Source organism: Scatophagus argus, chromosome 18, assembly GCF_020382885.2.
Source record: "Scatophagus argus isolate fScaArg1 chromosome 18, fScaArg1.pri, whole genome shotgun sequence".
In the NCBI taxonomy this organism is placed as follows: domain Eukaryota; kingdom Metazoa; phylum Chordata; class Actinopteri; family Scatophagidae; genus Scatophagus; species Scatophagus argus.
Genome location: NC_058510.1, coordinates 7104797 through 7129762, shown reverse-complemented (window position 1 = coordinate 7129762; position 24966 = coordinate 7104797). Strand labels below are relative to the sequence as shown.

The 24966-nt window shown below is 40.8% G+C and overlaps 1 protein-coding gene across 1 annotated transcript; it reads right to left on the bottom strand.

The window, feature by feature from the left end:
* Positions 1 to 20460: 20460 nt before the first annotated feature.
* LOC124049876 (Golgi reassembly-stacking protein 1-like) lies at positions 20461 to 24601 on the bottom strand. Its single transcript, XM_046371973.1, has 9 exons — positions 24255 to 24601; positions 23686 to 23766; positions 23314 to 23517; positions 22782 to 22868; positions 22547 to 22677; positions 22277 to 22415; positions 22067 to 22184; positions 21840 to 21962; positions 20461 to 21495 (listed from the first exon to the last, which is right to left on the bottom strand). The coding sequence occupies exons 1-9, from the start codon at positions 24318 to 24320 to the stop codon at positions 21227 to 21229; spliced, it is 1218 nt and encodes a 405-aa protein (XP_046227929.1). The 5' UTR covers positions 24321 to 24601; the 3' UTR covers positions 20461 to 21226.
* Positions 24602 to 24966: the final 365 nt, after the last annotated feature.

The following is a 24966-nucleotide window of genomic DNA, read 5'->3' as shown; positions in this document are numbered from 1 at the left end:
TTCCCCAGATCTGTGCCTCAACACAACCCTGTCTCAGAGGTCTACACACAATTTCTTTGACTTCATGGCTTGGTTTGTGCTCTGACACGCGCTGCCAACTGTGAGGGCTTATATAGACTGGGATGTGCCTTTCCAAATCATGCCCAATCAACTGAATTTAACACAGGTGGACTCAGCTCAAGGTGTAGAATCCTCTGAAGGATGATCAGTGGAAACAGGATGCACCTGAGCTCAATTTTGAGTGTCACTTTGTCATTATAAGGTGTTTTGTGTAGACGTTTGAGGGAAAAAAAAAGAATTTAATCCATTTTGCAATGAGACTGTAACATAATAAAATGTGGAAAAATACAAGAAAGTCAACTTTGCAGAAGATAAATACTTAATGGCTGCGGGGCTGTGTATATGAAGTTCTAACTGCTTAAGCATCCAGTGTCTGTGGCACAGAAAATAATCAAACTCCATAAACTCAAGAATGCCTCACAGCTCATCGAACGACACTGAAACTGGGAATCAATAATGGTGACATGTCTCTTTATTTTAGCATCCACGGTGCATAATCACAAATTCACGGAGGATTTAGACTGTTGAAAAAGAGGTCAAGGAAGTGAAATGCTGGAAGCTGCTGGAACAGAGAATGAATCTGCTCTGTGAAACATCTCAGCAACACTTTAAACTTCCCCTCATTTTACGTCATTTAGTGTTAGCAGAGGCTCCACTAGCAGATGCTTTTCTGGAAATAAATGTAGATGTACATTATATGGAAGGTAGTGTTTTGCAATCTTTTTTGCTTGTGTATATCATATTGCCTGAACTCATCAGCTAGATGTATTTAAAACCGATGTGAGCACATAATGAAGACTAATTACTGTTGGTAGAAGGTCAGATTTGTTATTATGACTTGCAATGTAGCAAGTCTTTGCATCAGAACAGATTTTATGAAGATTAAAATCCAGAGTACATCATGTGAGAATGACAAGGAACAACACTCCACTTGCACTACATGTGGTTAATGAGTGGAAAAATATCAAGTCATGTGCAAAAAATTGTACTTTTTCTGTGAAGAATCACACTCATGAGGTTGTGCACTGATTACAAAGCAACACCAAGATAAGTCATTTCCTATCTGGAAATGAACACGCAGAAGGCAGAAGCCAGAAGTGGAGGTCTGTGGATCATCTAATTAATTTTGTTTCGCAGCCTGATTGAAAACACAAGTTACAAAGGAAATTCGGCCGATTTCAAGAGATCCAGGATTTTACAGAAAAAACTTACACTGTGGGCTTTTGTTAGACATTTCGAACATATTAATTTCCATATCTGTAGGGTATCTGCTTGCTGTCACATAATTCAGTGTTGGCTAAACCTTTGCATCCTTGTTACTCAGTGGAGCCAAAGCTTTAATTTGTGGCTGTCTCTGCAGCCATCACCTCCTGTTTTTCTTAATATTTTCTTTCTGTGTTTTCTTCTGAAAATTTTGTATTACCCCCACTGACTAGTATGAGAGCCTTGAAGTGTGGTTTGTATTGATCACCTGTGTTCTTTTTTCCTGTTTTTCTCCCATAAAGAGCTTTCACAATGCACATATGGCTGATTTATCTTCCAACTGGGGCTTTGGCCATCTATCATTGATTAAGCAGTTCTATCTCTATTTTCTTGGCTGGATAGCAGAAACTGACAAACTGCCATCCCTTCTATTGGTACATTGACTGACAGGCTTATGCAGCAATTTAAGGATTTGAAGAAAAGGGAAGGTGAGAACAGGGCTGTCATGGAGTAAATAAACTGGAATATATGGAAGTGGATCATCTGTCAACTGGAATATATGGAAGATGGTAGCTTAAATTGGCAATTTTTGCATGTGGGCGGTGAGAGCATAACTCTTGTTTTATTCACCTTCAGGGCTCAGGAAATCAAGTGGTGGATATGATCAAGAAGGTTTTACAATTTTCTTATTAACCAAAGGGCACATTTGCACATTTTAGCACACAATATTTAAATTTGTATGTATCTCTTGTTGGAAAGTTCCTTCAGATAAGCTGCAGTCTGTTAGATATTCACTTTGAAAGAAGCCAAAGTCAAGGGCCAAGGCAAGCTTTTTCCAACATGGTGCAGACATTGGTCTGAGAATAGCTTATCCCTGCTGGCAAGCTATATGTGGCTGTTTTTTTTCTATGTGCTAAACCCAAAACCAAATTGTGCCTCGTACTTCCATGAATCATAAATGGGCCAATGCAGCAGTTTGTTCTAAGTCGAGTCTTTTTAATTATATATGAGCGAAGAAGAGTGTTCTCTCTGATTTGATATTCTCTTCCACCCTGACCAAAAAATTGGTTCCTTGTATCTTAATAAAGTCTAAAGAAGTAGTCAAAAACATGAATTGTTAACATGTGTAATCACAGCTAATTTGTGTTGCTTTTTTTCGGCTTTAGTATAGACTCAGCCACTTCAGCGGCCCTGCAAGGCAAGGCAGTGTTGTGGTGCTAATACTGCTAACATGCTCACTTTGACAATGCTAACACGCACTTTTCTCTTTTTTTACAGACCAGCTTAGTTTAGCCTTTTAGCAAGCTAAATTTTGCCGGTTATCAATTAAACACAAAGTAGCTTAGTTGTAAATCATCCAGCAGTTGTTGAGATATTTTCATCTGGACAGAAGTGGTGGATCGATTGACTGGATGGCCAAATAGAGAAATAAACACATGTAGATTAAAGGTTAATCAGTTTATCATTTTACAACACCATGTATATGGAGCAAGTAAAGTGACAGTTAATCCAAATAACAGCAGGTAGTAAATAAGGAATTTATTGACCTCGTTTAATACTTAGAAAACTGACCAACACAGTGCAAATCACCAGTACAGTTATTATGGTACCATTTGAGACTCAACTTATGAGTCACAATAAACTCTTATCTGATGAGTCTCACCTCAGTTACGCCTCAATCATTCACCCTGAGGAAGACAGCACAGCGAGGAGTTAATTGGCCATATGCCACATCAGTTTGAATCAGACAGTCATTAGGGAGCACATACTGTAATCGACAACAATTCTGTCAATTCAGCGAGCCTTTAAGAGATCAAGGTGCCCTATAGGGCAAACCATATTTACCCTATTACCCAAAATTATCAACCCAGTTATACTGTGGTAAGCTTATTATTAGTAGAAAGCAGTTCAGCCTTGATCCAACATCTTTTTCACATTCCTGATCAAACTTGTACTCACTATAGCAGATGAGTTTTTAACACATACTCATACTGTAAAATTATTGGCTCCACAGAGCTGCAGAAGTTAGGCATAATTGGATCCCGAGTCTCCAGCAGCTGTCAATTTTCTTTCTTTCTTTTCACTGGTTTGCTGTTAGACTCCGCATAGCCTGTGAGAACTGTTCAGCTCAGGAATTTTGAATCTGAGCAACATTCGGGAGAAATATGGTGTGGTCTGTCATTACGTTCAGATGTTTCCACAACTACACTAGATGGACATAAGTATTGGGATTAGCATTTGAAATAAGTATTGGGTTATTTATTCCACTCAACATGCATGCTTAAGTGATAAACTGGAAGTTTGCCCGCCATACACTATGTAGACAAAAGTATCCAGACAAAACTCTTTATGAGACTGTTTTTCAGGGGTTGAGTTTAGCCCCTTACTTCCAGTGAATGTTTCAGCATACCAAGACATGCTGGACAGTTTGGTGAAGGCCCTACTGCATTAATGGGCTAAAATCCCCATAGAAAAACTCCAAAATCTTGTGAAAAGCCTTCCCAGAACAATGGAAGCTGTTTCACCTGCAAAGCTGTCTCTGTATTTAGAATGCAAACTTGTCAAAGCCAGGTGGCCCAGTACTTTTGTCTAGATAGTATAGCTTGCAGCTGTACCTTAAGACTTTGATTTGAATAACTGAATGTGAGCTAAAGCTAAAGGCTAAGAGACATTTTTAGCTGAGGTAGAGAGTCCTGGAAGTGAGTGTGTCTGTTGTTGTATGCTGTTGTGAGTGGGTTTGAAAAATCCAACTCTACATCTTAAAAGGCATCACATGAGAGCACAGAGGTGGAGAAGGGATGTAGTGCATCTCTGTGCCTGCTGGTATACTGGAGAACATTATTTAGTTTAAAACAAAAAAACACATATGAAATAAAATTTTTCTTAAATAAAAAAAAATCTGCTCTTCTTCTGCGTCTTAAAATAACAAAGACCATCTGGATCAGACACATCCGGTTTTGCCCCAGGTGGTTTGCCCTTACCAGAGTCTGAGATTAAAACATGGCCATTTCTGGTTTTGATTAGCCTGTGCCTCGACCCTTCTAGACTTCTGCCACAGATCGGCCCGCGAGGCCCTGTATGGCAGTCTTTGTGTATTAGACTGCATGTTCTGATCCATAATGCATGCGACACTTTTGACTAAACGCCTCCTCCCATGAGTATGCCCTTTCCTTTGCATCTGTCCACCTATCAAAACACCTTGTCATCTCCTCCGATCCTGATGTTGTGCCCAGTTTATTAGATTTACAATTAAGTCTTAAATGTCTTAATGGATCATGCAGCCATGGATGGTTTATTTAAAGTCCTGTCTGTTTTCTGGGATAGGTCAGAGCTGGAAAGGGAGAGATAAAGACTACAGTATGCAAGCACAAGATGTAGCTGTGTTGTTTTTATTGTCTCCACAGTGGAACAGCTACAGCACCATGTTTTAAAGTCTGGATGCATCTATCATGCTGTTATGGAGAGCATGAAGGATGTGTCGCTGAAATTATGAGGTGCGAAATGGACCAAACTGCATGAATCACAGTGTCACTGTGTGAGAGAGCACTGCAGGCTGTAGCTGCGGTAGAAACACAAAATAACAACACTGATCGAAGTGCTTTATGAGAATAAGTGCTGCAATACTGAGGTGTGATAGAGTAAGCCAGTAACTCACAACTGCGGTTCAAACTAGATGGATCTACATCAATAACATCAGTCGATTATGAGGTGAACCGGTGGCTCAGGAAATGTCTGATGTCAATTAATCAATCTGTTGATTGACAGAAAATTCTTTGACAGCTGAAGCCATTTTTTAAACTGCAACACCAAGATCCTGAGGCATTTCACTATTTTCTGATGATCTGATTATTCTAGAAAGAAATTCATTGGCAGATTAACCAATAATGCAAATAATCATTAGCTGAAATCATATCAGGTCTTTGCAATGTTATTAACTCTCAATCCATTTTGCCCTTGATAATGCTCTGACTCATATTGCTCTGATTTCTTGATTTGGAGGAGCAAAAACCCGTGAAAACGATGGGAATGTTATGCAAACACATTTGACAAGAACACTTCACACAGCAGACACATCTTTAGTCACAGACATTATGATAATATTTCTGTCTGGCTGCCTTATCTAAAGGTGAGGGACATTGTATTTCTCCAGTCTTGTGAACATATTAAACCATTTTGACTCAGACCTTGCAGATGTAGATATTAGAAACTTTTGGTTCAGATGTCATGAATCAGCCGCAAAGGTCACAGACACATGAGGGATATTATTCCTGCCATAAATGCACAGTGGGGAGAGAAAATACAGGAGATTAATATAATACATTGGAAGCTGGTTGTGTTTAATTTTTCTGGGTGAATATCCCATTGCAAAAAGCTATTCTCAGTTCGTGCTTCCTAGCATAAAATGTTCCATCTCCCACTAAATTTGCATATATTCATACTGCATTTGTTTGATTTAGGGATTTGTCTGAACGTTTTCTGGGGAAACTCAGATCAGCAAATAGAATCCTTACAACCTCGGTATAGCTTTATTTGGTATCAGAAGTAAAACAGTGGTGTCACTATACTATACTCCTTGTGCAAAGCAGTGGAACAAAGAAATGGATCAATAAGATATTCTGTTTTACACCTCAGCTGTCCCAGGGAAAGTCCACTGAAGCGTACACCGTCGCCATCAAGAGCCTGAATAAAATCAATCTCAAACAACAGCAAATCACATTGAGTACTGCACCTGGGAATAAACCCGTCCTTCAAAGTCCTTTGTGGAATCACTAGTCTGCTACAACACAAGCTGTCCACTATCTGAGGCATTTATCATGTTCAGTAGCTGGTGTGGTTTCTAATTGTCCAGCAGAGTGAGGGGACAAGAGATGCAGGATGTGACCTACCACTGCTGTGACAGCACTGATACACAGTGGTGATTACAGCAAAATCTGGGGCCAGATCGTGACAGGGGCACAACTCATCATTTGGCAGAGGATTAATCATCATCTACATCATGACACTGCAGATGGAGTAGTGAGTGAGGAAGGTCACAGAGAAAACTGATTTATTGGGGGGATTATGGTTTCACTGGAGACCAGTATGAAAATAAATCTTCCTATTAATCATTGTGTGTACTCTCACACATATTGCCACTCAATAAAATGAGAATGGATGCTGATGTAGGGCAGACCGTAAAGACAAGCTGTTTTATGGGGAGGGAAAAGCTTGTTGTCAATACATAATTTGAAATGCTTGTAATTGATGGCCTGATTTTAAGAACAGGTTTTGCAATATTCTGTATTTTTTTCCATTTTGAACAAAAGACCAAAATCAAAAACGACTTCATCCAATTAACCAGTTTTTCCTGTGCAGTAAAATCCTGATGTTATTCCTCTCACTTATAGCTATGCTAAAATCTGCAACCATATTACCAGTTCGGTGAGACTTTTCTGATAGGCACTGTGGATATTTTGAGAGAAATGCTCATTTCAGCATGCTAGCATGCTCACAATAACAAACAAAAAGTGTGCTGTTTAGCATGTTCACATGCTGAACACAAAGCTTGCGCGAATGTCATTAGTTTTGAGTGTTTCTGGTCACGAACCAAAGCTTTGGAGAAGCCAAAAACCTTGTGCTGGTGCTAGATGAAAACTGAAAGGAAAGTTATTACTATTCATCCCTAGGGGGACATAACTGTGTGTACAAAATTTGATAGCAATGCATCCAACAGTTATTGACAAATTTGGAAAAGGCAGGAAATCATTACCATGAGCAGGCTTCATCCTCCGGGGGATGACAGTGCCATCCCCCGGAGGATGTAGCTGATTTCCCACATACACCATCCAGGTGCTGCACACAATCCCTAGTGTACAAAATCTGCATTAATTCACAGTTGAAAATTGTTCCCAGTAAATGTACATCTCGGCCCTGTTTGAGTAACATTTGCTAACAGTGCTCAGCTGTTTTAAAAAACTTAGCCTATAAAAATAGCAAACTATATATTGTGAAATGTAATGGTAATAGTAATGACCTTAAGGCTAATTGGTGCTGACTAATTCATTGTTCCTTTTGGCCTTTTCTGACTATTGCTGACAATAAGGAGAACATGGAACAGTGCCAGACTTATCCTTTAAATGTGTCACTCAGAACAACTCTACCTTTTTCTCTATTAGCACCCATTTCCCAGAGCATTTGTCTTCCAGGGAATATAGAGAGGGAACGATAGTAGACCATCTCTATATTACCCCTTGCTACACATATTTCTGATTCAGCTTTTAAATTTAGCAAGACTGCCCGCATTTTCCATTATCCCCTCAGAGTGCCTGCTTGAAATGCCCATCAACATGTTCTCTCAGTGGATTAGTCCTTGAGTTGGGGCAGTTTGTTTTGATTTTGCTTGAAGGGAACATTTTCTTCAAACACTTCTTGTCGTGAGATACCACAGACTATTGCTTAGTGCAGCCATGTCACGCCGTTACACTTATCTCTGCAAACATAGTTGCCATGACATAAAGCCTGTTGCTAAGCTAATTTTGCATTTGTACTGAAGAGGTTGACAAGACTCAGATAACGAGAATGAGTGAAGGAGGCAAAGGATGTGAGATAAGAGAGCCAGCGTAAACAGCAATGTTTCAGCAGGCATGGCAGGGATGTGTCACAGCAGTTTCGTCAGGGATGCTGATAGCCTAACATACTGTCATTAAATAAAGCCACTAATGTCATCACTATGTCAAACCAAAATATAATAGCTCTGTGCGCTTATGCATTTTAATCACTGAATAATGTCATGAGATGTGCGACATAAATCATGTTGAGTAAATGTTAGCAGGCTAGTAAAAAGCCAGATAATAGCAGCTTTTTTTCAAAGTGCAAGAAAATGGGGTTGACAAAAGTGTCTGCAGGTCCTGAATTTAAAGCTGCAGTTTGAAATAAGAGGTGTCACCAGAAAGACTTTCTAAATATGTCTAACTTAGATGAGTCTGAATAAGCTGACCTTGGAGCTCTCCACTAATGCATGTGTTTTTCCTGCCGGCTGAACCGAAGGGCCACTTCAACACACCGTATAGTGCATCGTTGTTCCCACGCCTCAGAGCCAGCAGAAAACCTCATTGACCTGCAGCACAAGAAATAGTCCATATTGACTGGCTACCTCTCCTGGTGGCCATTATCTTTACTGCCTTGTTACCAGATGGAGCCGGTCAGCACTGGCACACGAAAACAACCCCATGCACCTCCTTTGTGTGGACAGATGGACGATGAGGAGATGGGTGATACTACATGGAGCGAGGATGCAAAAACATAAAAGAGAGAGGCTCACTCACAATGACTAAAGCAGAGATGCAATTAAGTGTTCAGAAAAAGACTGATGTGATTAGGTCACATCCTGTGGAGGAGCCCGAACAAAACAGGAAGACATGCTGGCCCACTGGACTGTCAACAGCCTGATTCTGGTAGTGGAAACAGACAAATTAGCTGCTGTGCCTGAAAAGCTAACGAAATCTGAAATATTAACATTTCATTTGTCAGACTTCAAAAACTTCAAACTATTTGTCAGTATATTTTTACATACACCGAAATTCTTCTCTGCATTTAATCCATCACTGATTGAACACACACATGCAACATGCAGTGAAACACACAGGAGCATGTCAGGCACCCAGGGAGCAGCTGGGGGGTTTGGTGCTTTGCTCAAGGGCACGACACCCCAAGTTTTTTCCCTGCCAGTCCGGGAGGGAGTCAGTCAAGCAACCCTCTGGTCACAAGCTGCCTCTCCAACCTCCAACCACAGCTATCATTTTTAATCTAATATATCACAGAATTTTTTTGTTAAAAGGATTGCTATGACATTTAGTACAAAACGAGAGAATGAATTTTAATAAATTTGGGGATCCCTTGGCCTCTCTTCTTGACAGCTACTGGATGGACTGCCATGATAGTTGGTGCAGACATTTATGTTCTCCACAGGATGAGCTTTAATAACTTTCACAATCTCCTGACTTTTCACCCTGCACCATCAACAGGCCAGGATTTTAATTTGTCCAGTACTTTGTTCTGTGACAAAATACCAGTAAAATGTATTTCATTCCTGTCATGCTGAGCTGTACTTTGTGTTTAGTGCTAATAACCGCATGTTTGCATGATTTAGCACTTAGCTCCAAGGACCACTCTGCTTAAGTAGCCTTGCACAGCATGTAGACTCTTCATCTTTCTTCATCTCAAGAAATATAACTGACAGCCATCATTTCCAGCCTAACCTGTGGCCTTTTATTGCATTTTTGATTGCCTGTAATGAAATTTCCTTTTCAAATAATATCATATTATTTGGTAGTTTATGCTGGTTGTTAGCAGTGTGTCTTCTGTCTGTGTCTGTGGTTCTGAAAGTGTGGATTAGTTCCCTCCCACTCATTCACTCACTCACATAAAATCTGCCACTGATTGAAGACAACCCTCGCAGGACTCATGGCTGGAGTACTGACTCTGCTACCACAGGCAAAGTGAATTTTAAATATGCATGGATGCATAGAAAGGAGGTCTTTCACACAGTCAGAAGGACTGTTACTAAAGTTACTGTAGAGCAAGTGTACCACTGTCTGCTGTTTGTGAGAGGATTTGCTGATTTATCTGCCACTTCATCCCAAACAGGCCTCATTAGAAAGGATTCTTCCTTGGCAGAGACTTTTCTCCTCATACTGACTCACAACACAAAGAAATGTTGGGCTTTTCTCAAGAGCTTTCTGAAGCACTGCCTGCCCTCATTTCTGGCGCACGTCCTCTTGGCATCATGAAGCAACCTGAGCACATGTTAAATTGAGATTGATCTACGCCTTACCAAATGTCATCACTCTGTTTCTCTGTATCTTATACTCTCACTCTCTTCCCTCCCTGTGGATCTGGCCTGGGGGATCCTATTTATGTGGCCAGGCAGCTGTCAACAGGGCCAGCCTGGCAGACTGCAGAGGAGCCTGTGAAATGTGAAATGCTATTTCTAGGACTTCACAGAATACAAAAATGAACCTCGGGAGAGAATAAGTCATACTACATACTGAACAGCTTAGACGTGCAATGGATGTGTAATCAGGTCATGCTACTTCATTTTGCTTTTCCCCAACAAGCCACCTTTTCTGAAAGTATCAGCTGCCACGTCCTCATCACCAGCACATTCATTTTCTATAATTTTGCTTTCTGTCCCAGCTTTCTGGATAGCTTATATTCACAGCAATGGGAGGAGAGAGTGTGTATGTGTGTGTTCAGTGTGTGAAGTAATGTGCACACAACTGTGTTCGTGAGAGAGACAGGAACACAGCTGCGATAGAAAGGGACGGGGAGAGAGTAAGAAACGGAGCAAAAAGAGGCGCGTGAGAGAGGGAGAACTGATAGATAGTCACGACAAAATGAGGCATGACTCATGCTGAATGGTGACGTAGATAGATGGGTCAGGTAAGCTGCACCCATGTCATGTCGTCATTGACCGAGTGGCTGCAGGCAGGCACAGAACGTACTATTCAAGCAATGAAAAAGGCACCGATCTCAGATCGATAACAACCATAATTCTCAGTGTCACATCATTTTTATGGTGCATTTCATTGCGCGTTTGATGTGGTGTTATCTCCCCTGAGCAGAATTTTTTTGCCTCTGAGTCTCACTGTGTTTGCTCACTGAAGATTTACGTTTGGCAAGAGAAAGTGCGTTTTTTACAACTTTGTGTTGAAAATAAATTTAAAACTTGGAGGAAAGTCTGAAAAAGCGTGATAGAAGGTTCATTCAGAAAAATTGCTTTCATATGGATTTTGACATTCCAACATTTTACTGTGATTATAAATTAGGTGGACATTCCAGGCTACTCTGCACAGAAGCCCAACCTCAGTCTAGTCCACTATCTTAAGGATGAATTTGAACATTGATTGAGATCCAGGATTCATAGCTTCAAACTGGTGACCGACCTCATTAACGATCAAGTGGCTGAATGGAGTGAATCTCTGCAGCCAGACTGCAAAAATCCTGTGCAAAACCTTCCCAGAAGAGAAACCGTGCAGTTTAGGAATGTACAACAAACACGTATGAGTCCACATAGTTTTGGCTATTTATATGATATATCATCATATATCAGAAAACACCGATCCTGTAAACCCCAGTGTGTTACCTCCCCTCTGTCGTGATCACTTTTTAAATTTCAACACATTTCCTTTGAGGATCCTTGCCTCAGATCTTAAGGGATTAAGAGGAAAAAGTGAAATACGCAAAAGGGAAAAAGAAATGAGATTTTAAATGCAGCTGACTCATGCACTGGGTTCAATGTACTGAATCACAGACTAGGAGCTAAGCAGCTTATAAATGCGTGTTCGTCTGCAGAGCAATTATTGCTGCGTTTAAATTCTCATCAGGATCTTCTCCTATAGATCAAACAGAAATGGATCAGAGAGACACATATACTTGCATCACTTTTGTCTGGAGAATTTTTTTGTCAGTGACACAGGTATAAGAATCTAAAGTGTGTATATCAAAACATTTGTTAGGTTGCTTATCCCCCTTCAACGTCCACATTATTCAAAACACAACATCTGGCTTTTGATATGTGGCAAGTGATTCAGCAGCTGACAATTGGAGAATAATGTAGTGTTTTGATGGATGTTCTTGCACCTGTGCACAACTAGGATGATAAAATCAGGATTCAAAATGCCAGGTTTTGTGGAAAAAGTGTGACCTTTCACAGCTTTTCTAACATGAGCATGTTCATATTGTTTATCTTTCTGATGGATCAGATAGACAAAGTCCTGTCCAAGAAGATGAGGGGTGCGGAATGAAACATTTATTCTCATTTAAAGAGAATACATTTTTAAAATGTCAATAAAATATCAGACTGTTAGCTATTTCATATCACCACATTTTTACCTTTTATTCGTGGTACATTTTTTCATTATTCGGGCCAAAGATAATCTTCTGCCCATTTCTGTGTTTGCTTGTGTGTGGTGGCGAGCCCACATTGCAGCTGTTTTTTACTATTAAATCAACAGGCCAGATAAAAGGTTCCCTTGCCCACACTGAATAGCAGATGGAGATAAAAGCCCCTGATTGCAGTAAGAGAGCAACATTATCCGAGAAGACACAAATCCAATCACAGGACCAATTAACACGAGGGACCTATTTAATAGACCGTAACATCTACACATTAGAATGTAATATCTCTATTCGGTTACTGTGTGTATATATGAAATATTGACAGCAGACTTAAAAGTTGTATTACAAATGTCTTTAATACTGTCATCTGATCCAGATTTTCTCAAAGTGCTCTCATAAAAGAGCACATCATCATATTTTTATCATCGGGGAAATAAAATCAGATTGTTTTGATTCTGTGTGATTATTAAATTTATTATTATTTCTCTGCTAGCGTGAAAGCTTCTTCACAGGAATAGCTCATCATGTGCTTATTTGTTTCCTTCCAGATTGTTATATGGGAATGCTGATGTCACTCTCATGGCAGTCAGTTAGCTTAGCTAAGCTTAGCATAATGGAAACAGGAAGCAGGGGCAAGCAGCCACAGTAGCCTGGATCTGTCTCACAGTCACACAATCTGTCTACCAGAACCACCAATGCCCACAAATAACACATGATGTCTTGTTATTTTATTCTGCCAAACCACAACTTGTTGGTTCTACACATTCAACTAATAAGCCATAAACTGTTAATGAATGAGCTTTAGACATGCTGGTGGGTGGATTTTGTTCCTTTGGATGAAGCTACACTAGTTTCATTCCATTTCCTGTCTTTATTTTAAGCTAGGCTAAGAGAGCAGAGAGAGGCATCATTAAACTCTTGGCAAGAAAACAAAATAAGTGTATTTAGCAAAATGTTAAACTGTGTTTTAAGAGAGATATCATGGGACGAAACACTAGGACAAATGCTCAGGTTTTGCATGTTTCTTTGTAGTGAAAAACTGCATACAGCAATACTGCACAATTATAACACACCCTCGATAGTGGAGGCTTTTGAGCTCTCTGAGTCCACATCCAGCTGCTCTTGCTTCATTTTTAACCACTGCCGCTTCAAATTCCCACCACGGAGGAACAGGCAGAAGTTGCCAGAAACCATTAAATGGATGCAAATGGATCCTACTTAGCCTTTTCGATCAACTGATTGTTTCTGACAGTCGAATCTTAGAGGTTATCAAGGGGCCAATGGAAAAGGGAAGCAGAGGTAACCTCAGTGCAATGGTAAATGTGGTCAAGGATGGGATTAGAAATGTAATACTATGCATTTTTAATAAAGCAGTGCATATAATTGGTACTTATCAGAACTTTCAGAATTTTCTGCTTTTGATATTGTTGTCTTAACTTGCCTAAACTAACTCTAACTGTTGAAGATCAAATGGTTAATCTGTTATTCAGCCAGACAGTGGAAAGCAGATTTTCCTTTTAATTTTTAATTTTTCTTTTGTGTGAAATTCGTTCCACAGCATTGTGCGAATGTACATCACAGTCTGAATTCGTTCTTGCTACGTCAGTCTGAACAGGTGGTGTCTGACAGAGCTGTGACTGCTACAGAAGACTACATATTAAAAGCTGGAGATGTGAGTGCAGATTCTCTTTTCACATATCTTACTCTGATTGCATGCTGTCTGAAATGTCATGGTGGGAATCTGGGGCAGGGAAGAAGAAGAAGCAAGTGAAAGGAAGAGAATCAGCAACTGCCAGCTGGCTAACTTCAGGGCACACTGCTGAAGTCACGCCTACGTGATGAGCTACATCATGGTGTTACTGGGAAAAAAAACCTGAAGAAGCTTTGATTGAAGCTCCCTGCATACCAGGGCCACCTATAGGTTAATCCCTGTTTCTCTGCAGTGTTGGCAAACGAAAACATTGTGCGTTTTGCAGCTTTAGGTTATTTCACCAGGTCTTTAAAAAAAATCAGTTACTAAATAAATGAGTATAACATGAAAATAAAGTAAATGGAGGAGGTGTGTAAAAATGGGAAGTTAAAAGAAAAGATAATTGTATGAATTTTCAGACACCATTCAGCACCGTGTAATTATGTCCTTCCAGTTGCCATAGGGACGGGGACAGTGCAATCAATTAAACTGCACATGTTGGTCTGATATGGAGACAATAATGTTCAAATAATCACGCAACAGATTAAAGGCTGGACAAATTGTTTCTGTGATAAAAAATAGAAGTATAACAGTTTTTGCTTCTACTGGAAAACTTCATCCAGTTTAAAATAGTGGAAGCACATGTGCATTGTTTTTCTGCTCATAAACTTTTACGTAATGAAGGCACAGCTCTCTTCCCTGAAATAATTAAAATCTCCAGAGAGTTATTCAATTAATACACAAACATTAATTCTACTTCTTCACTATTACTAAAGCTGCAGCACCTTCAGTGTGAAGGAGCCTTGTCCACAGAGGTGTGTGCAGTGCATGTAGGGAACACTGTGTACTGAGGACTAAATAAGCATCTAATTCAGTGAAGTAACCCCTCCCAGTCCTTTGGCCTTCATCTACATGCATCTGTAGGCGGAGCCGGAAACTGAGAAAAGAGCACGATCACATTGTCAGAGGACACTAGATGACCACAGTGGAAACTTGCCATTGGCGTGTTGAAGGCCTCCCACACACAGACACACACACACATGCATATGCTCCCTCCGACTCTTACGTCTGATGGGTCAGTGTTGACAGTAGGTGCAGGTGATGACTCACCACCAGATAAGTGATCAGATGGCCTTCTCCGAGTCCTCTCTGAGAGAGAGCGCTTTGATCTCCATTCATCACGGTAATTGCAATCACAGGTGGAGGCAGTGGCCTGGACCCACCTGCCACCCTCTGTTTGCCTCTGGCTAGGTAAATAAAGTCTTCAGTTCACGTGTTGGCTTTGCACTGACATTGCACAGACATCTCCATCTCTGCCTGTCTCCACAGACTCAGAAAACTGAACTACACAAAGCCTGCCCATTCATACAGTTTCTGTAATTATGATAGATTGTTAATGCCAACAAGTGATAGCCATTCATGCCAACTCTAATAGCTATTTAATGATTTATATAATAAATGGCTCCTGATTTGACGCTACATTTAAAGACGCATTAGTAATGTGCATGCAGGCTGGATTGGAAAGCTCTTGACAGAAGCCAAACCATTTAAAAAGCAGGAGGAAGGGGAATGCAAAGCTTTCAAACAGCGGGAGGAAAGCGCAACACCCCCCATCTGCAAAATAATTACAAAAAAAAGGAAAAAAGAGAATCTCAAGGGGAGGCTGTGTGTGTGTGTGTGTGTGTGTGTGCAGCTCATCTGTTGTTGGAGAATTTGGCACTGACCTAACCTGATAACAGTGCATTTTCACTTTAGTACACATGCAGCACATATTCCACCCACACATAAAATTTTCCACTGGGTTACTTTCATTTTGGCCATTGTTTTCAGTGGCTCTCTTGTGTCTTCCACTTCAATTTTCACCCCCTCCCTGCTCTGTTTGAATATTATTGCACTCTACATGTCTGTGGGCTCAGGTATTGTCGAAGTAATGTGTACACAGAGGCACCACCCTGAGGCTCAACAGCAAAAGCTGGCTTCGTCAGCCTTTAGATGTTTACATATGCGTGAACTGCCCGCAGATACTCCAATAGTAGTCACATAGGAGCATGAATTTAGGTTTTGTGTATCAGACTGAATAGAGAAAAATAATCAGATTCTTGTTGTCAGATTTTCAATTAAAATCTGCGGTCATGGCGCCTCTGTTTAGATTCAACCAGACTATTATGTTATCTATATTATCTGTCTGTAACACAATACATACCTCAAGGACTGTGGACTTAATGAGTTAAACACGTTACCTTCAGATTTCAAAACAGTTTGCTGTCATGCAAAGGGAGGCAGGAAAACAAATTTTACATCCTGTTTCCACCCTTCCACCCATTTGCATCACCTCTGACAGCTCTACTGGATAATTTTCCTACATTTCCTTTTATCTGCCTGCTCCACAGTTCCCTCTAATCCTTCTCTCCCGAGCGCCAAAATATGATGAATCCATTTTGCTCCAAAAACCAAGTTCTTTCCCCTCTACCACAGTGGCAGCAGCACCTCCCTGCACAAACACACCTCTTCACCACCTTTTTTTTTTTTGACTTGATGTCTTGTTAAATTTGGGCTTTCGTCTGTTTATGAACACAAGTGCACACACACACAGAGCAGAGTCAGAGCTGATTGAAGGAGCGACGATTGGAAATAAGTGGATGATAAATCATGTGACCGACATTTTATTCATCGACAGACAGAAACTGGTACACTCGTATTCAGGCTTTTCTCTAATCCAGAATACATAATGAACATGATATGGCAAACATGTTTTTGGTAGGATGTGCTATGGAACACTGAGATCAAAACTAAGATTTATGCAAATAAGAGAGCATAATAATATGTTTGCAGTGCTGCAGCTGCAGTGTTTGGAAACTGCAAACCACTTAGGTGAATGTTGTGCTAGTTACACAGCAAAACATGACCCCAATGTTTCAAACATTCCAGCTAATCCTGCAGAATTCAGTTTTTCATGCTTTAGACAATAGCATGCTATATCGTGTGTATATTCATATAATGTTAACTGAGGAGGGCCAAAGACAGGCATGCATTGCCCTGCGGGGCCAATGGTTAACTGGTAAATGATGTTAACACTAAGAGACAGCTCCCTACCGGGTCAAAACCAAGCCTGGGTAGTGGTGGGAATGTCACAGCAAATATGTCAGCGACACAGGAAAACAGCAGGGAATGTGCTGAGTTGTGTTCCTCCGTCCACTCATATTCATTGTGAGAGGCTGAGCCAAACCTTTATCCTTCTGTCTCATCTGCTGCTTCTCACCAGAGCAAAAAGGCTTCCTGAACACTCGGACAAAAAGAGGCGAGAAAACTGGGAGCTAGAAACATCGTCAGCTCCATGAAGTTGTAGCAGCTTGACATTTTTTTGAGGAATCTGTATATAATATACATGAGATGCTGCCAGAACAAATCTGTTTTTCTTCTTTTCCTTCTGCCGTGATAACAGAAGCAGACTAGAGCTGTAATGCAGCAGTAACATTTCTTTCTTGTATAATTTCGACGGGATGCCTCTGGGACACAATGGACATAAAAACTAGACTTGCAGACTATTTGCAAAACAAATGTAATGAACCAGAAAACAGCTAATGGCTATCAAATTCATTGGCAAATGTTACAAACAAATTACTGGAAGCCCACAAGGGACAGAAAGATATTGGATAATACTTGAAGAAGCACTCTGATTTTGATAACTTGCACACCTTGTATGTTTATGGAGTATTAACAGAAAGATGCATGAAAGTGAAGTCATTTTCTTTCAGGTTATGAGTCTGGGAGCCACAGTAGCAGATGGGTGCAGATTTGACATCAGCAGGGTCATCCTGACAGTAGAACAATGTGTGCTGTCTTGTGTGGCCAGCCCCTCACCCCTGCTGAACGGCAATTAGTTCTGGAAATAAAGCAAGGCAACCTCTTAACCTCCTTAATGGCTGCTGCATCCTATTTGCCTTATCTCTTGCTCTTGTTGTCACCAGGAAACCAGTACAAGTTGTACAAGATTAAAGCTTAGCCTGGGACAGTTTTCTGCCTTAGATATGAGGAGAGGAACAGATGTCGAGAGAGAGAGAGAGAGATGTAGCTGAAAATTGTGGAATACCTGTCTAAGGGATAAACCCTTTCCAGGCTGAAATATCTCAACTACAACATGCATTACCAAGAAATTCTGTATAAACATTCATGCGCCCCAGATATCGAATCCTCCTCACTCTGATGACCCCCAGACTTTCGCCTAGTGCCAAAGTCTCAGCATCTGCTATCTCAACATCTGCACGCTTTCCCATCCCTTTAATGTGTCTGGGATGTCCGACTTTGACAGCGAATCAGTTCAGTGAGTCAGTTCCTGCATCCCATCTCCAGAAACAGCCACCGCTGGATCATTCTAACCAAAGCTGCAATCTTCCCCTAACTTTAAACAAGTAGCATTGGTTGCCTAAACTTAATCAAACCTTGAAAATAGAAATCGCAGATCAGAATGCACTCTGATGGGAGCCCAGGCCACATTGACATTGAGCATGAAGTCTGTCTGTGTCTCCAGCCAGGGACCTTCGATGCATATCACTGCTCTTCTCTTTTCCCCATTATTTCCTGTCATCTCTCTGCCCTCAGCTGTCCAGTAAACACATCAAATGCTGCAAATACAACCCATTTTGTCATTTAGGTGCCACTCCACTACCGACAGCACTCAGCTGGTTCTCTAAAAGTGTTGCAAAATATTGTAGATGGTTTATTCCCATAAGCAACAGCATATGAACAAAAAAATAATAAATAAAATGAAAGCAAATGTATGGCCAGCTGATAACGATTGCAGGAGACCAAAACAGCTTCGTAATGAATTCAGGCCCCTCAGAGAGATAGTGCTCCTGCATGAATGAATATAATTACAGCCTATACATTCATGGTCTAACACAGAGAGGCGCTTATTGGTGTGTGCACACTGTGAGGAACACTGCATGGCACACAACACTTCCAAATATAGACTACATCGCTCTGAGATAACTGTGATTAGGGGTGGGAAGGTGACAAAAACAGTAAATAGAAAGTCTGTGTTTGTGTGGTGGTGGTTTGTGCCCACACATATGAACCGAACGACGGCTGTTTATAGCATTTGATGCCATAAATGTGTCGATAAACTGCTACATGTTATTTTACTTTATCCAAACCTGCCAATCTAACCATTTTCTAGAGACATAGAGTCAACGCTGCACATTCACATCAGCCAGAGAACAACAAGCAAAATTCACTTTTACGTTGAGATGTGTGAACAAACGGGGTTGCAGCAATTACATGCCATTTTTTTCAAAGCTCTCTTCAGCCTTATCTCTGTACCTTTTCCATCATTTCCTAACATCCATGCCCCCACCCCCCACCACCACTACCACCTCTCTCTTTCTCTGTAGTTATTCTATTTCACAATTTGTCATGCCGCAACGACAGGCTGAGGCAACGGGCACTATTGCTGGTGCCTGTGAGCCGAGCCTCTCAGGGGTTGAGATAAAGCTAAGCTGACAAGCGGGTTCAGCTGCGTCACAGTGTCCTTTGAAACGGCCTCAGAAAAGGGAGAAAATGAAAGCAATGCATGTTCCTCGAGAGGTGGACCCCTTTACACTTAACCTCCTGGCTCCTCCTGGCATGCAGCTGCTGGCTTGTGCCTCAGGCTGCTTCTTCAAATAAAGCTATCTCAATGTCCTAAACCTAAGATGAACAGAGTAAAGCAGAATATTCACCCCGAGGACATGGGCAAAACAAAATCACACAACCCAACTATATGCTGAGTTGATCGGCAGCTTGAGATGTTATTTTTCTGCTAAATTTCAACATTGCTACTGGTAAATTTCAGTGTGTGGGCAGACAAGCCAAAGCTACTGAGCTAACACATATTCATCTTAGAAATATAATCCCTCATTTACCACAAACACACAGGTGTGCCAGAGGAAGGCTTACTTAAGAGCCCCACTCAATCTCTGACGGATAAAGACAAATCCATTTCCCTCTCGTCTTTCTTCCCCTTCACAGCATTTTCCTTCCCTGAAAGCCCATCCCCCCCTACAACTGAGGAGCGCCCTGGTAAATAATTGAGGAATATTCCCCCTCTGCTACTGTAGCTTCCCTGCTTAGTTTTATTATTTTTTTTTTCTGGGTCTAGCCAATGTCTGGGTACTCTGATATGTTTCAATATATTGAGAATAGATTGCGACATAGGTTATGATGAATGAATAGAATGAATGAATGAGTGATCAGTGCCCCCATGTAGCCCACATGTTGGAAGACAAGGATACTGGAGTTCAAATGGCTTAAAGGTCTCTACATCAAGATCAAGAATGAATGGTACAAATAATGTAACATGTCACTGGCTCTGAGAGGCATCAGTGTTATGAGGTTCCCCCTCGCTAAAACAAGCAATTACTGTTCTCCAAGACCAGACACAAAGATCTCATAATTTGTGATGCAACCTTGTACAGAAACACTTAATGCTGCCAGACCTGATTTGACAGCAGTTTTGAAACTGCATAGACAGAAAACAGAATGATTTTCTGGTCTGAATCTGTAATGAGGTGTTTGCTGACACCTGCTGTCTGAAAGCAGGAAGTTACACATATTCTTCACACACTTAAAAAAAGACATTAATTAGACTGCTGTGGGTTTATCTTGAACATCTTCTTTTTATAAATATTTGAATATTTTTGTCCATCCATAAAAGCCTGAAACATAACAGAATTAAAATCTATACAAAGACAAAAAGGAGAAAACAATCAGAGAGCCATAGCAGCCATGACTCATCCGCTTACACCAGTTCTCATAAATCAAACCTACACAAAAGAAATGAGTATATTTAAAATGAGACATAAGGCAAAGAGGCTTGAATGGTAAATGCCTGAGATTGTTTTAACACATGTACTTGTCTCAAAACTCAACCCCAAATTCCAAAATCTAAAAAAAATAAAACCACATGATGGATCTGTGTGAACTCAAGCTCAGACTTTCTTTTTCTAACAGTTTCTTCATACAGTTCAGCAGGTAATAATGGTTAGAGCAGCACGACAAAATGTTATTCACCTTTGGCTTTTTAGTGCAAACTTGGACGACTTTTAACAGCAACCGAGGCTCAATGAAAGTTTCAACCTGCTCGATGTTGAGACGTACAGTAAGACGAAATCACATACAATACATTCAGATTACCTAATTTCCAGCTAACATATTAGCTTTTTGACATGTGCAATTCAGCATACAGCAATGGCACCTGTATATGAGTAAATAAAATTCTCAGAAATTAAAAAATAATTCCAGTGATGTAACATAGGATCATAAGGGAAGCTCTCTGTATCGTAGTGCGCTATAAATCTCCTCTAATGCAATTCAGTTAAGAGTGAAACAGGTTACTTATACTCTGGTAAAGCAGTCTGCTTAGCTGTCGGGTGCAGCAGTCTCCGACGTCTTCTCCTCCATAATGTTGACTGGGCTTGAGGGCTCAGAAGTGGTATCTCGTGCCTCTGGGATACTCGAGTCACTCAGGTTCTCTGTGGTGACTTCGAGGCCTATAAGGTCATCTGCAGTCTCTCTGCTCGGAGAAGCAGTAGCGATCGCGTCAACAAGACACCCCTGCTCAGTCTCCTTGGTGTCTGGGTCTTCTTCCCTCTCTGGAGATGAAGGTCTTTGGTCAACAGATGGGTTATCTGTCAAAATAAACAAACAGACAACTGTAGTTAGTGTCATCTCAGGAGCCTTTACACTGTTTTGAACCTCTGTGTGTAATAGTTTATTTCCTTTACCTTCTATGACTTTAAACTTAAACTCAAACTCGCAAAACATGAATGCTGATTTCAGAAGGGCTCACATATATCTATTGCTGTAGCTGGGAAGAATGAAAAATACTTCAACAACAATGAACGGCGATGTCCAAGGCGTAACAACAATAGATGATTTAAATTCTTTTTCTAGCAGGGTGACATTGACAACATGCAATCGCTCTATTCTGCTGCACAATTCAGTCACTTGTGGAAAGTGTAGAGGTACTTACCCATGCTACACTGAGGACCAGAATCATCTCCATAATTAGCAAACACAGAGCTCTGACTGATGTCATTGGTGGAAACCATGTCTGACAAGTCCGGTGTCTTCGCTTCAGGTATGCTGGAAATATCTGCAATCCACAAAGGACAAACGTCCATTTTAATCTGTGTGAAAACACAGAGTGTGTCAGATACTGAAAAATAATTTGTGCCTCTTAAAACTGGATCTGGTTACCCAAGTCTACAGCTGGCTGTGTGGGCGAGGTTACACACAAGTCTTCCACAGCTCCTTTGATTTGATTGAAATCTACTTCACTGATACCAGACGGGCTACATGCAGCCACTGAAGGCACCTGAGAGAGACGGTCAGACAAGGGAAAATAAAAAATCAACAAATGTCTCTACCAAAGAACGTCTAATAAAAGAAGCACACGATAAGCTATACCTCAGTGTGGTCACTCATAGCCAGTTCTTCATTGCTGCCAGCCACCATGGATTGCAGAACATTTTTGTTCTGGGTGTTTGGCTGAGCTGGACGAGTTGGGATTCTGTGCAAGTAGCCATAGCCAATACCACAGCCTAGGCTAAAATTTAAGACAAGCAAGATAAGGTTATTACACTAAAAGTTTATCGTGTCTGTGCATATACATCTGACATGAAAACAAAAGGCTGCAGGCTACCAGAAAAAAAATCACTTTGAAGGCTTCACGCCTACCTTCCCTCTCCTCCCCATGCTCCATTTGGAGTCACCACTACTTCCCTGCACTGGTCAGTCTGTGTGTTGTACACCAGCAGCTTCAGTGGTTTCCCCTCATTGGTTTCAATCAAAGAAAAGAAATCCTCTGACTGCAAATGTTACACAAAAAGAGACTAATTTAGCACCATATTATGTTCATGGATGCTAATGACATTTTATTTTTCTTGATATAAATAAAAGCAAGAAAGCTTACATCTTGCAACACCTGGTCAGCACCCACAATGAAGTCATTGTTAGCAATAAGGCCAGCCAAAGCTGCAGGAGAACTGGCTTCCACATCCTAAAAAGAGATGATTATGAAGAAATTTTTATTTAAAATCACTGTCTGTATGACAGGGGCAGCTGTGGCTAGAGGTTGGAGAAGCGGCTTGTGAGTGGAGGGTTGCCGGTTCGATTCCTAATATGCTTCATCAATAAGCTGTTACATGGGAGTTTATGCATGAGAATGACACATAATGTTTATCCATTTGGAGGTACCAATCCTCCAAAAACATGACTTGTGTAAATGTGTATGGACCCCCTCGTTAATTTGGCACAACAATAGTAGTAGATTTAAATTTCTACTCCTTTGCTTTCCTCTTTTGAACCACTTTTAATTCACTAAGCACTGAAAGAAATTTGCCAGCAATTACCTCAAAGCTTCCAATTAATTGATTTAGACCAGTACGAGTTCTCCACTTTTAAGTTAAACAAAAAAGTTAAAGAATAGATTAGAATTGACCTACCAGCACATGCCAAACATTCTCACTGGCTCCTTCAAAGCTGCAGAAACGAACACTAGCACCCAGCAGACCCTGACCACCCCACATGTTACTGGGTATCACCTCCAGTTCTCTCACTCGTTGGGTTTTTGAGTTGTACACTTCAAGTTTGACGGCTTTCTCCACATTGGCTTTAAGAAGGTCTTTCAGCAAGTCACTTTCTTTATTCTGGAGAGACGGAGAAATACGGACCAATACATAACCACAAATAAAATATTTCTTCATCAAAAACACTCACCCATTCAATGCTAATCATTGAGGAAGAATCAGTGTTTTTCGCTGGGTAATATTTCTTAAATGTGGTGAGTGGACAAACCATCACAGATGTCTACTTACAAGTCTAGTATTTCCTATTGAGAGAATGAAGTCAAAAAAGGGCTCCAGACCAGCCTTCAGAGCAGGTGAGGCCTCTTGAACCTGAAACGTAAAAAGAAAACAAAGAGCTCAGTGTTACAGTCTCCACCTAGCGTCAACTAATGATATTGCATTGGCAAGAATTTGGGGATACTCGAAATGCCGTACGGCTGATGCTCCTCAGACGTTGAATATGTTAAAATGTAACGTTACTATTTATCTTTACTGTGATACGTCTCTGCAGCGAGCACCAAACAACTGCAGTCTCTTGCAAAGCTAAACAGTTTGGACGTGTGCCAAATGCCACCTCATCATGGGTGGAGGACACCATTAAAACTGACCACGGTTTTACGAATTGCTACAATTAAAGGATAACCTCATGGTAACACAGCAGTTACCGTGTTTCTTCATAGATAACGCGGCAACACCAGTTGGAGAATAACATAATAAACACGGCAATGAGCTAAAAATAGGAAACCCCTGGTTTATAAAGAAAACCGTAGAGTCGAACCGGTGTATACAACCTTTCACAACGCTGCAACGTAACTTACCCCATGTACATGATAGCCACAATTACTTCCCCCGTCCGACAAAAACGAGCTCTGCGGAAGCCCCATTGCCCTCAACACTTCCGTATCATTAACACTGACTAAATGTCACTGAGGTAGAGTAATGTTAGAAGTCATTACTGAGAGCTAAATAGCTACGTCAAGCTAGCTAGCGCCGGCAGCTGAGGCAGCCAGGCAGGTTGACAGCAGGCGCTCCAGGGCTAGGCAAAGCTAATAAATAAAGATGGCAGAATAATCGAGCTCGTGCTGAACTTGACTCCCGTGGTGATATCAAGCCAACTGTGCTCGATTAGCCACCCTTGACTACGCGCTCCACGCAGTTGCCTGGCAACGGACAACGCTCTTGTAAAAGCTCGTCTCATTCACGAAACATTTATTTCGCCCGTGGTAAATTTGGATGTTTAATACTAATAAACGTTGTAGAAACAGATTTTAGATTTCCTGTAGAGCTTGTCTGAGGAAAACAAACATTTGTTTTACTAAATCACCACTGTTAGTGTTATATTTATATTTGAGCCTAATTTATCTTTCCTTTAAGTTTAGTTTAGGTTTTATTTAATAGCAAACAGAAGGCTACAGTGAAATAGGCTACAGAATCAGCAGCCATTGGCTACACATTTGAAATCTGATTTGGCAAGTTACTCAGAGAAAACCTCACTGAATTACAAAGACAGCAATCTGTCTTAAATTAATT